General features: G+C 42.2%; 1 protein-coding gene across 1 annotated transcript; it reads left to right on the top strand.

Annotated features, from left to right (window-relative positions):
• The first annotated feature begins 2,216 nt into the window (after window positions 1-2,216).
• On the top strand, window positions 2,217-10,114 carry tmem70 (transmembrane protein 70). The gene is made up of 3 exons (XM_038717181.1): window positions 2,217-2,464; window positions 6,725-6,824; window positions 9,108-10,114. Exons 1-3 carry the CDS (start codon window positions 2,288-2,290, stop codon window positions 9,551-9,553), a joined length of 723 nt encoding a protein of 240 aa, XP_038573109.1. The 5' UTR covers window positions 2,217-2,287; the 3' UTR covers window positions 9,554-10,114.
• Window positions 10,115-13,030: the final 2,916 nt, after the last annotated feature.

Genomic DNA, 13,030 nt, shown 5'->3' with positions numbered 1-13,030 from the left:
TGTGAAAAAAGCATTGAACTATCACCCTTTTTTCATTTTCACAAACAGAATACATTTTCCCCAAATCTAAAACCATGTTTCAAAGAAACTTTAGCCTCTCTGGGCCAATGTAGTCCAGATTTGAGAACAGGGGTTACGTACTGTAACCCAGATTCTATAAGTATAGGCCCATCCCCGGTGGGGGGAGGGAGGCAGAGGCAGACACAGTCGCCCGGGCACGAGGTGGGGCAGCCACACCTGTGAGCCCGTAACCATGCCACTCCCCCGACGAGGGGGAGAGGGCAGGGACAGGCAACAGAGGAAAAGGTCTGCCTGCGACATCGGAGACATGCTGCATGAAGGCCGCATGGCCAGCTGCAGCGGGTCCACGCAGTGTGACGGCAGCCACTGACTTCGTAGAGACAGTGGCGGGGCGAGGAGGAAATATTCTGCTTATGGCATCGGAGCCAGGCAGCATGAAAGCCATCCGGCCAGCTGCAGCCTGTTCGTGTTATGGGAGGCAAGGGCTCATCACCGCGCCGCTCGCCCGGCAAGGGAAGAGGGCGGGGGAGGCATACATGTGGGCTCAGGCCAGCCACCTGACCATGTCAGGGAGGAGGGAAAGGGGAGAGAGGATGTGCAGCAAAGTCCGGGCACAGAAGGACCGTGCCATTGATCCTGTGATTATGCACAAGCTCGCAGCCGGGCACTGCCGAGGGAACGTGCATAATGTCAACAGGATCACACACTGCCTGGCAGATTTCTTTGTCAGAAAAATATCTGTACTGGGTGTGTATATGTTCTGTCCAGTTCTGTTCAGTTTCTGTGGGGAGGGGTGTGTGAAGGCACCTCTGATCGTGAACAGAGTGTACTGCTTGTTGCTGCACATTAGCCACCTGGCTAACGGCAGCTGGCTCACACAGTGTGGGAAATGTGTGCTTGGTGTGGCTGGTTCAACTGAGACAGGCACAGACAGCATTTGTTCAACAACTTCCACAAAAGGAGCAACAAGATTTCACAGCTTATTTTTGACCCATAGCTTACCAGTGGTCCGCTCTGACCAACGAGGGTCGGCCAGCAGCAATGAAACCGATTGCTAGATGTCATTAGCCGCAGCTAGTGTGGAGCAACGTGGGCACACGGGGTCTCCCTGGTCTGCTGATCCAGGCAGACCGCATGTGAGCGTCACGTAAGCTATCTGTTAGCTCAACATTAGCTCCCTGTTAGCTTGCCTCGCCGCTACAACCTAGTAGCGTTGAGGCTGGCGTCATCGGAGGTTGGAACGGGGGAAGCGAGGAGCCACTCGGAGACCTGTGAATGGGAAGAGTGGAGCCATCCAACTCCCGCTCTCCCATCAACAGCAGATCGAGGGCTTCGTCCAGAGAGCAGGTGGACCGCCACACCTCCTCGTTCTGAACGTCAAAGCTATCCGCACTGCACCGCCACTCTTCAGGGGGCAGAAGGGCGCAGAACGGGCAGTGTGAACCGAGAGTGAGCGCTTGGCTGGCGTGCTCTGGTCCGAGGCATGCCTCGCAGCGGGGACGGAGATCACCCAGCACGATGTAGCCCATGTGGCCCCCCCACGTTCTGGCCGGCTTCCTGAAAGACATCGTTCTTCTTGTTTTCCGGCTGGAAAATCTTTGCTCTTTAGACAAATCTTCTGCTCTTTAGACAGCTCAGTGCTGGAGAAAAATGGAAGCCGAAGGCTGGGTCTCACCGTTGTGTATATATATATACAAGGTACGGAAGTAGGAGAAGCCCACGCTGCGGATGGGCATAGACTAAAATTCTGAGTGCCGCGCAGGCGCGTGGAAGGGGTGACCCCAATAGCGATAGCCTATACGAAATAGAACTCTTGTTATAGTGGTTTTGGATCTGGACCTGGTCTAATGTGGTCTGCATGTGGACAAAAAGTAGTGAAATCACCCTTTTGTCATTTTCACAAATAAAATAAAGTTTTTTCAAATCTCAAAACGTGTTTCAAACAGTGTTAAGGCTTTGCCTAAAGTGCATAACAGCTTTCACAGCAGTAAGAGGTGACCGCCACGCAGTTAACATGGCCTCATCAAAGTGTTAGGAGTTTTAGTTTTTCTATTACTTTTTTTTTTTCAAATTAACAAAATATTTGGTCCTTATTTAGCTCCATACCGATTATAAACGCTTTAAGATGTTGCACACTCCGATACAGTAGGTGGCAGCATGCACCTTTCTTGCTGGTCTGTAGGCCACCATTACACAAAGAAGAAGAAACGGAAGTACCTCCACTGTGGGTGAAATTAAGTGTAAAGAGGTTGCAAACAAACTCACGATGTTTTCTTTGTACATTCTGTGTAGATTACGACCACGAATTGTTTCTCAGTCGTTCAGTAACATTCACCTTACAGCCGCAGGACATGGTGCGCCGTTAACCGTGTCTTCTTTCAGAGGAGGAAGCAGGAAGAAACTACGTGCCGTCAGAAGGTCGTTTTCCAACCAAAACAACAAGGTATTTAACTGCGAACGGACATTGTGTTTTCTCAAGAGATGCACAACGCCTTCCTCATTTGTCAGTTTGTTAAATTGCCATCGGACGATGTCTACAAAGAAACATCGGGACGGCTGGGGAGTATGTTGTGATACAATGTTTCATATATGCCTTATAAAGGCATGTGTTCACTAAGGTGACCAGATTTCTCAAATGAAAACCGGGGACATTTTTGGTTTGGTGGTCAGTATGTCATCAAAAAATATAATGTTATTATATATGAAATAAAAAGGGAACGATTTCGGTTTTATAATCTGTCAAATATAACTCTTCTGAATGAAATCAAGTCATTTTGAGACGGAATCTACCTTTCAGTCAATAAGTACATTTACATTTACTCATTTGGCAGACGCTTTTATCGAAAGCGACTTACATTTGAGGTACAACATACAAGCATCAACAGAGCTTCAAATACAGATCTACAACTGACAATACATACTAGTAAGAGCAGCAATAAATACTAGTAAGAGCTCATAGTTAATATCACATCAGTGGGGTTAAATACCTATGGAAGGTAGGTAAGAATTAACAAAAAGTGCAATCAATACAAGATAATTGTAGGGGATAGATGAAGAAGAGCACAGAAAGTGCATGTTAGAGGTTAGGAGTTAGAGGTGTTATAAGAGGAAGTGTTCTTGGAAGAAATGAGTTTTCAAGAGCTTCTTGAAGTTAGAGAAGGACGCCCCTGCTCTGATGTTGTGTGGTAGCTTGTTCCACCATGGTGGTGTCACAGATGAGAATAGGGACTGGGATTGCTTTTTGTGAAGGGATGGCAGAGCCAGGCGAGAAGGAACGTAAATTTCTATAGTAGAGGCTGAAATTACTTTCTGGCAAGTAGACTGCATTTTATGTGTTGTTTTGGCCATTTAAAGGTATTTTAACAGGTAAAAAGTAGGCTACTAGTTATAGAGTTATAATCTGTCAAATGTAACTTCTGAATGAAATCAAGCCATTTTGAGGCAGAATCTGCCTTTCAATCAATAAGTAGTAGCTGTAATCACTTTCTGACAAGTGATATACTGCATGTTATGGGTTGTATTGGCCATTTAAAGGTATTTTACCAGGTATAACGGACTGGATTGGTAGGTACACATCAAGTTAAATAATGTAGTCATAAAGATAATTGCTAAAGGGATCATGTCTTTATTTTATATATAACTCAGCAGTAAGTCCTGTTAATTAGGCTACATTTCGTTTTCCAAATATAAACAAGGATCGACATGATTCATGTAAACTAGTTGAGCTTAGCTCAGTTAGCATTAGCTCCTAATGTACAATGAACTGTCCTGCATGGATTTTTGAAAGGGAATTTCAAAACTAAAATATTAATATTGCAAACTGTCCCCTGCTAAAAATGACAGCGCATTGTTTTTGCAGTTGCTAATGTTATAATGTTATTACTAACCAAAAATCACCTTTTCACAGTTCATATGGTCATGAAAAACTTGGTGTCTGCAAAATTTCTATCAGATGTCATCGTGTGCGCAGGCGTGTGCACGCACGTGGGGAGCAGCAGTCTTATGTGCATGTGTCCTCGCGCAGACTTCACTCGATTAAAAAAAAAATAGTAGACTATTAACTTACGTCACAAGTACCAGGTAAAGCAGCAGGGAACACAAAGGGTGCAGATGTTGGTTTCAGTTGTTTGATAGGCTGCGTCATTAATAAGCCGATGTGCGGCTCACCTGCTGCCCTGATAACGGATCGCAGGAGGAAATATACCGAAAAAGACGAGTTTTCAGTCTTTTAGGCGACTTTATAAAACATACTGCTGAGAAAATGGAGCAGACGGGGGCGAGAGAGACGGAGAGAGGCGGGGCAAGCCAGGGTGTTTACCTGAGGTGGAGGTGTGTGTGAGTGTTTCAGAGTGTGGGGAGAAGAGAATTCCGAGGCAGGTGAAAAGCATAGGCCTACTTAAAAACAATAATAACGTGATCATTAAAACCTGCTTTCACAGGGTGGTATAATGTGAAAATTTGAGATTTTTTTTCCTAGGGGCGGGGGTTTTACAATCACGATGTCAGCCATCGCCAATGGACATGATGGCATCGTCTATCGGCCCAACCCTAGTGTAACCTATAAATATATTAGTATTATACAAACAAACCTTTTAATTTAATGTTATAATAGTATACTTATACACAATATACTGGCTACTAGTTACTCTTCCAGGTGGATAGAGACTCTGCAGTGGACAGATGTAGATTTAGCTGTCCAGTGTTTCCCCTAATTACATTCAGGAGCGGCGGTACTGCTGCTACTAAAATTTCACACAATCATTATTATGTCAATGCCCTACTAATTTTCACTCACAAAAACAATGCGAGCGCGCTAACACTTCACTGCTTGGCTTGCTTCCTTCCTCATTATTCAAAGGACATCTACATGACAAGTGCTGCTATAAGAGCAGTGTAACTCAGAGGTGGGAGGTGTGTAGCAAGTGTGTGATTGTCCGAGCGGCAAAAAGTGACGGTGAACGTGAGCAGAGAAAAATATTCTGGCAGTAAACGTACAGTGTCAGTTTCTCAAGACCAAGAAAAGTCTGTCTGTTGTTTCTAGGGTTGGGCGATGTCTACAAAATTTCCATCGGACGATGGTGTGTGTGTTCTCGCGTGTGACTTCACTCGGTAAAAACATTGGTAGGCTATTAACTTGCGTTACAAGTCGCGGTGGATATTTTATGCGCAGACCAGGTAAAGCAACAGTGAACACAGAGAGTGCAGATGTTGGTTTCAGTTGTTTGATAGGCGATGTCATTAATAATCCGAAGTGCGGCTCACCTGCTGCCGTGATAACAGACGTTGGAAATATACAGAAAAAAGACAAGTTCTCAGTTTTTAGGCGACTGCTGATGGAGAAAATAAAGCAGACTGAGGTTGAGAGAGACTGAGAGAAGCGGGGCAAGCCGGGGTGTTTACCTGAGGTGTAGGTGTGTGTGAGTGTGGGGACAGAGTGGTATAATGTGAATGTTGTTTTTTTTTGCTGTGGGGGTTTTACAATCATGATGCCAGCTCAGCATCGTGATGTCTGTCAGCCATCTCCGATGGACGATGGCATCGTCTATCGGCCCAACCCTAGTTGTTTCCCAAACTGCTGAAAAAGTGAAGGCTACATCTTTTGACTGCTTTGACTGGATCCACTATATCCCAGGACCTTAGGTGGGAGCCCAACACTGACACCATCATCAAAAATGCCCAGCAGAGGATGTACTTCCTGCACCAGCTCAGAAAGCTCAACCTGCTTAAGGAGCTGCTGATCCACTTTTACACAGCCATCATTCAGTCTTTCCTCTGCATGTCCATGACTGTCTGGTTTGGATCTGCTACCAAAAAGGACAGGGACAGACTACAATGGACAGTCAGGGCTACAGAAAAGATCATCAGTGCCAACCCTACCCTCCATTCAGGACTTATTCATTTCCAGATTCAGGAAACATCGCTGCAGAAGATCCATCTCACCACAACCTGTTCCAACTTCTCTGATTTCTGCCGGTGCAAGCGGCCAGTCCGATGATGTTTTGAACGATTAGCAGCGAGGCGGGGGGATTACATCAGTTTTCAGTCTTTACTCGCCCAGTGTGCTCACACTTTAGAGGCATTTGCAAGGGAAACTGTTGTGCTTCTAAGAATCACCTTGCACTCACATGAATGAGACCATGTGAAATTTTAACTCGCACACTTAAAAAAAATTGTTGCATTTGCGACCAAAATGATTGCAGTCTGGAGCCCTGCCATGTATCCATCTGCTCTGTTGACTTTATTTGTCAGCAGTTTTATAATGTTTTGAATTTTTTTCACCAGGGATTCCCTTTCAGTTTTTTTTGTTTTTGTTTTTTTACCGATCGAGACCACCGTGGTACTGAATGAAATCGACTACAGGAGCTGTATTTAAAATTGGACATCAGACACTGCTCGGCCCCCGGTCACTGATCATGGCCAATTAAGCTGTAAACTGGCCAATTCCAGTCCCAAGCAATCAGTGCATCCATAAATATATGCACACATATATTGTCAGAATATGGTCACTTTCAATATAAAACACTTCAGATCGAGTATCAACAACAAACACAAAAGCAGACGAAAAAATAAACCATTTACCTACGTAAACCAAGGAAAAATGACCAAATCAACAAAATTTTAACAGAATCTGGCAGACAAACGCTGAAACGCTCTCTGCGGGATATAAAGCTGATCATGTGTTTTCTTCTGTTTCATTGAATAGATACAGTCCAACTGTCCATCAACCTGTTGTTTCTCCACGGCTACCCAATCTGAGGATGAGAACCTCATTTACACTGGCAGCCTAGGCAGTGCTGTTCGAGGTGAGTAACTTTTCAATTTTTCTTTTTCTTTCTTTTTCTTTTTCTTTATCTGATACTAGTTGGACTACTGAACTACACAGCTTAAGAAAAAACTTAAGAAAATCCCTTTAAGACAGTACCCAGCCACTGTAATATAGTGCAACTTAGTTTTATTTATACAACTCAGACCTTTTATCTGCCACTTTTGTAACGTAAGCACTAAATGACATGATCAGTATATTATTAGCTTATGGAAACTGAAGGAATTATTAGGGCCCAAGCATGAAACATGTTAGGATCCCATTGAAATGAAAGGAATTATTTTTCCCAAATGAAACGCATTTCGGGTAGCCGAAAAATGCTCAAAAACTCACCAAACTCTGCACAAAATTCGAGCATGGTCGAAATGTACGCGTCATATAGTTGTCGCACAGGTTGGCTTGCTAGTGCCCCTACAGAGCAGCTCCCAGGGCCATGTTTCACCAAATTGCATGTAATTTCTGTGGCAGATGTATCATGTCCAGACCTACAAAAAGCCGCTGGAAGTGATTCCTTAAACCCAACAGGAAGTCAACATTATTTTTAACTGCCTTTTTTGACAATTCACAGGTTACATACTTTAACAAACTCCTCCTAGGGAATTAATCGGATCGACTTCAGATTTCTGCTGTGCATTCTAAAGGCATTGACGATGAAAAGTTGAGCAATCTGTGAGTTTTCGTTAACTCACACATGGGCGTGTCCGTGGCATGTCGTCGAAAATTGATAATTCTCCATGAAACAGAACGTTGGTGTAACTTGACTGTACATGATCAAATCTGTACCAAATTTAACTCCTTTGATAAGTCCCTCCCTGAACACATGTACTTGCCAATATTCACCCATATTCATAGTGCCACCTACTGGCAACAGGAAGTGACCTTCAGTTAAACAGCCTGTGCGGCATGTTTGACCTACATGTACGAAATGTCTGTAGCACATGTATCATGTCCAGATGTACAAAAAAGCCTCTTGGAACCATTACCTACCCAACAGGAAGTCTGCAGTTTTGGATTTAATGGTCATTTTTGTTGACTTACAGGCTCCGTACTTTTACTCCTCCTAGGGAATGAGTTTGATCTACTTAAAATTTTCGCTGTGCAGTCTAAACCCATTGATGATTAAAAGATGTCAGTGTTTCCCATACGTTCATTTAATTGTGGCAGCCCGCCACAATATCAACGCTGACCACCACAGATTGATTATTTTATTTTTTTTACTAGGCCTATTTAAAATTGTATTTGATTGCAGAGCACCGTAGCGCATTTGTGCAACACATCCTCTCGCTCGTCCCTCTCTCTTTCTCACTCACCCATCCCTCTCTCTCTCTCTCCCTCATGAACACAACTGCACAAATCTGTCCAACACAACGCTGTCAATGTGGGCGATCCAACTTAAAAAAAAGTTATTAGCAAGCATGTAAGGAGCCTAGCTAATAAGGAGAGCTAAGTTAATGTTAGAAAACACCTGTTTTTTTTTAGGCTAGCACACTGTATATAGCTGGTAGTCAATAAAAAAGTGACATTGATAAGCTCATTGACTGAAAAGTTGAACATTTCAACAAAAGGCACCTCCTATAGCTAAATAACCAGCTACCACAACACAAAAAATCCCCTTCCCGTCTCTCGCTGTTTTTAAAATGAGTTGTTTAAGCAGTCAAAGAGAGACCTACCCAGGGATTTCTCCCTGTGCTCCCGGCGGTCAGTCAGACTATACAACAATACTACTATTAGTGGCAGGGAGGGGGGCATTACGGTAGGTTGCGGTCTTTACTCGCACAGTGTGCTCTCACTTCAGGGACATTTGCGAGTGAAATGGTCACGCTGTAGGTCCCTGATGATGATCACCTTGCACTTGCTCGAATGCGACCACGTGAAATTTTAACTCGCACACTTGGTCGCAGTCTGGAGCCCCGATTAACACATGGAGAGATGTCAGAGCGAGGGGCCTCTAGTCACCCCATTCAGTTAGGGGTTTCTACAGTTTCCAAGCAAAGTCCCCATGGGCTGAGCTACTGCCTCCCCTAAGAAAGTACTTTCAATAGTAGTAGTAATAGTTTGATACATTGTAACCCATTTAGCTGTCTGGTACATCTTCAGTTGCTGTGTAAAACTGTAGGTTTATGAGACTTTTACTGTACAGTGAGCGATGCAATACTTGGAAACAATGGATATATGACTGATGATAGCAGTGTATGGAAAAGTGTATTCTACAGCAACCCTCCTTCGTTAACCTGTGTTCTCTGTATCTTATCACTTTTGTCAGGGGTAAAGATGTTCTCTTACAGCACCAGCGGGGCCAGCATTTTCCTCATGCCCCACATCCTCCTGAAAACCGGACTAGGAGTCCAGAGCTTTGCTATGCAGGCTGTTTTCTGTGGTTTCATCGGCTTCTTTACCTTCCTCACCCCTGTCCTCCTACACGTCATCACCAAGGGCTACGTGATCCGCCTGTACCACAACCCAGACAGAGACACCTACACTGCCATCACCTACAGTGTTTTCCTCACTGAGAAAAAGAGCGTCTTCCACCAGAGGCAGGTCAGGATCCCAGCCGTCAGCAAGATGTTCACCACCTTCTACGCTGACAACATGGGGTTGCTGGTAAACCCAGACCTGTTCCCCATTCCACATGACTATAACCACCTAATGGGCTATGATAAACCCTTCATCTTCGACACAGACAACATCGACAGACCTGATAAGAGTTGAAAGACTGACTGCAAACAGGTTGTTAGTGTAGGAATTATTTCCACAACTCCAAACTGCACAGTATATATGCTGTTTGTACCTAAGTGGAACATCCACAGACTTGGCAACTAAAATCATTTGTCCATTACATTTTCAGATGTTTTTTGGTCGATATTTTGATGTATGGTTCATGTTAATAAATTATATCTTAATTATCATGACCTTTTGGAGAGGGTTTTGTTGGTGTTTGGTGTGTCATAAACAGAGGTGGGTAGAGTAGCAAAAAGCTACTCAAGTACAAGTACTTTTACTTTGCAAAAACAACTACTCAAAATAACTACTTGAGTTAGAGTACAAAGACATTTCTGAAAAAAAGTACTCCTAAAATACAATGCCCAAATAAATGCAGTAATTTGTGTCTATATCTGTATCTGTTCCCCCTTCTCTCTTTAATTAACTCTTATATCATCATTTGTATGGCAACTTAGCATTTTTCAATGGAAATATATTTGTGAATCCTTGTGTATCAAAATAAACTACAAAATACAGCAGCCATGCCATGTAATAAAATTAACTACTGTATGTTTGCATTTTATTTATATTTTTGTATTAAATACTAAAATACTTTTCCAAGGTACTATGAAATCACCCTATTGGCCTATTTCACGAGAACATTGACAGCTGATTAAGTAGACAGTGTTTGAGAGCAACAGCTTTTCTCTGCCTAACAAGTCATGTTGATACATTTGACAGGCAACTAGTTAACGGATCAAAAATTGACATATACCTGTGATCACCCAAAGAAGGTTTTAAAGTAACCAGTTTAATGATTAACTCACAGTTTTCTCAACTCTGAAATGCTTTATTTTTTCATGCCGAACCAATGAAAGCTTAGCATAAGCTGGAAGTAGAATATTATGTAAATTAGTCAACAATTTAGCTTAGTCTACTAAAACGAACACCAAAACTTAACAGGTAGGCTTAAGAATTGTAGCATTCATGCTACAAATGGATGGAAAGCTGGCAACCTATACGTTTCTCACCATGACCACCTTCTTCTGGATCAGTTTTCTGTGCTGATCTCAATAGGTTTAGGCAAATTACTGATTAGGTAACAGTCATAGGCAGTGTTTTTATGATGTCATCACATAGATTTCTCCCAAAGTATTTGAAATATCCACTATTCTGCTTCTTATATGAAGGAATCTGGTAAATTTTCTGCATGTGCGCTCCTGTGACTCTTGCCTACTAATTCTGAAAAAATGCCACAAATGGAGTCCACTAACACCAACAAACAACTGGCTCAAACTCCACATAAGGATAAAAAAATAACTGAAGTTTTATGTGCTTGACGCCCGTCAGGCCAAACGAGAATCGATTTATGCTGGGCAAAAACGCAGTCAACACTTGAAAGGCTTGAGTCACGGAGAAACCTCCACTTTGTTTTGGAAATAAAAACCAACACAGAGTTGGCTTTCATTCTTTTGGACAGGTAAACGAACATTAGTGCAAAGCATGTGAAATATAGTCTGATTTTGTTTTAGTTTGCTCAAGTTAGATTGTGTTAGCTCACCGGTTAACACCAAGCAATAACGTTATCCAGTGCACAGCACTGGTTGTATGGCTTGCCACATTACTTCACCAGCTAACGCGACCCATATTACTATCCTGTGTACCATGGGTATTATGTCAAAGTGTTGATTTTAGCCCGCAAAAAATGATGTACAAAGCAAATGTGGAGTGATTTGTTAGCCAATAGTGAAAGCAGGGGCAGCCTTTAGCACCGACTTGGTGTTGTTTGCTTAGTAATGTTCAATTTAGATTTATTATCATTTTACCATTACTCAGGTTGACAGCTTCACCACCGTCTCGGCCCCTGTAATTTAACGCAACATAACAGCGCACTAAAGTATCGTTACTACTGTCTAACTGTTAGAAAGTGTTGCAACAATCATTTATAATACTCAGTGTAGCTCACTGACTGTTTTTGTTATCATCCAATACATTTAGCTAAGTTTACATTGCTGAGCCTCTAGCCACCACAGAGTATACTCCCAAAGTTTGTGTATGTGGTAGGCTATAAGGCCATTAAGTGCTTGTCAATACTGTGTTTTAATGCCAAGCATTACTTCAAATGAGCCCAGCATGGCGTGCCATTTAAATAAAGACCAAATATTATATCACTGAAGAAATCATAGGATTCTCAGAAAAGTTCCAAAGCGTTCCTGTTCCTGTCCCAGTACACACAGAGTGAGTTACACTGTTATGGCAGTTTTAATTGGACTTTAATATTTGTTACCCACAGAAGATAATCCACAAATGTGTACAATGATATTTCTCTATCCACAAATGTGTAAAATCATATCCACAAAAATTCAGGGTCATTTGTGGATTTGTCATGTTACATTTGTAACTTCCTTTTTACGCATTTGTGGAATTTTGTCCAATGTGTACCACAGAGATATGTAAAAATATATACACAAATGTCTCACTACCAAAACATGTATATTTACATTTGTATTGTGTAAAATCATATCCACAAAAATACAGTGTGATTTGCAAATACACACAATTTACACAATACAAAGTGTTATTTTCACATTTGTGGATCCATTTAAGCACACAAAATAGTTTTTACACATTTGCAGATCACTTCCTTTGCGTTACATTCGTGACTTCCTTTTTTTACGCATTTGTGGAGTTTTCCCACATGATGTAACAAGCTCACATAAAATCATTTAGTTCACTTAGACAGTTTTTATGGTTTTCACAATACTTGGTCATTCCCACTACAACTGGAATTAGCATACCAATATTGCTTATATTTACCGCTGTCAGATAATCAGTAAACATTTAGTTTCCACAGAGATGGAATCAGGAGGCTAGGACAGTTGGCCTGATAAGTGCAAAATGATACTTAACCTAGTGACAGTACCCCAGAATGTAACGTGCACTGTGTTTCTGTTTTATGATTACGGGATTGACATGATGAGGATTTTCTACAATATATCATTGAGTCTTTTCCTTTTTTATCCCCATTTTCTCACCAGCACCTTGGCCTTATCCTGTCTCAGCTGCTACTGGACTGAGCCTGCAGCACAGTTTTCTGGGCTACTTCTGCTGGACCACTGGACCCAGATCCTGAATCACAAATTGGTCAAGTTGAAACCATAAACTGGTCTACAGTCCTTTTGCTTGTTCTCTCCTACAGATGAGCACGACACTATTAATGTAGTAAATGTCCTGTCAACTCATGGGAAGCAATGTCGCTACTGCCCCCTGCTGGTGTAGCTAGTAAACTGCTCTTAAACTTAGAAATATCTTTTTAGAGATCTCGGCGGGACAGATTGGACAAAACTCCACAAATCCATAAAAAGGAAGTCACAAATGTAACACAGGAAGTGATCTGAAAATTGAAAATTAAAATAATATAATTAGGAATTGTGAGCAAGAAGGAACATTTGAGACATATGTAAGTTAGCTGAGTTTTTATTGATA

The sequence above is a fragment of the Micropterus salmoides genome, unplaced genomic scaffold (genome assembly GCF_014851395.1).
Source record: "Micropterus salmoides isolate LMB-PRFRI ecotype aquatic unplaced genomic scaffold, ASM1485139v1 Ms_hic_scaffold_14, whole genome shotgun sequence".
NCBI lineage: Eukaryota > Metazoa > Chordata > Actinopteri > Centrarchiformes > Centrarchidae > Micropterus > Micropterus salmoides.
Note: the sequence above shows the minus strand (reverse complement) of the source record. Positions and strands in the feature narration are given on the sequence as shown.

What these genes read in the sequence shown, in the direction of transcription:
- tmem70 (XM_038717181.1), top strand. Translation starts at nt 2,288, where the DNA reads ATGTTTTCTTTGTACATTCTGTGTAGATTACGACCACGAATTGTTTCT. An exon ending in TTTCCAACCAAAACAACAAG is followed by an intron (nt 2,465 to 6,724) that starts GTATTTAACTGC and finishes TTCATTGAATAG; the next exon opens with ATACAGTCCAACTGTCCATC. An exon ending in CCTAGGCAGTGCTGTTCGAG is followed by an intron (nt 6,825 to 9,107) that starts GTGAGTAACTTT and finishes CACTTTTGTCAG; the next exon opens with GGGTAAAGATGTTCTCTTAC.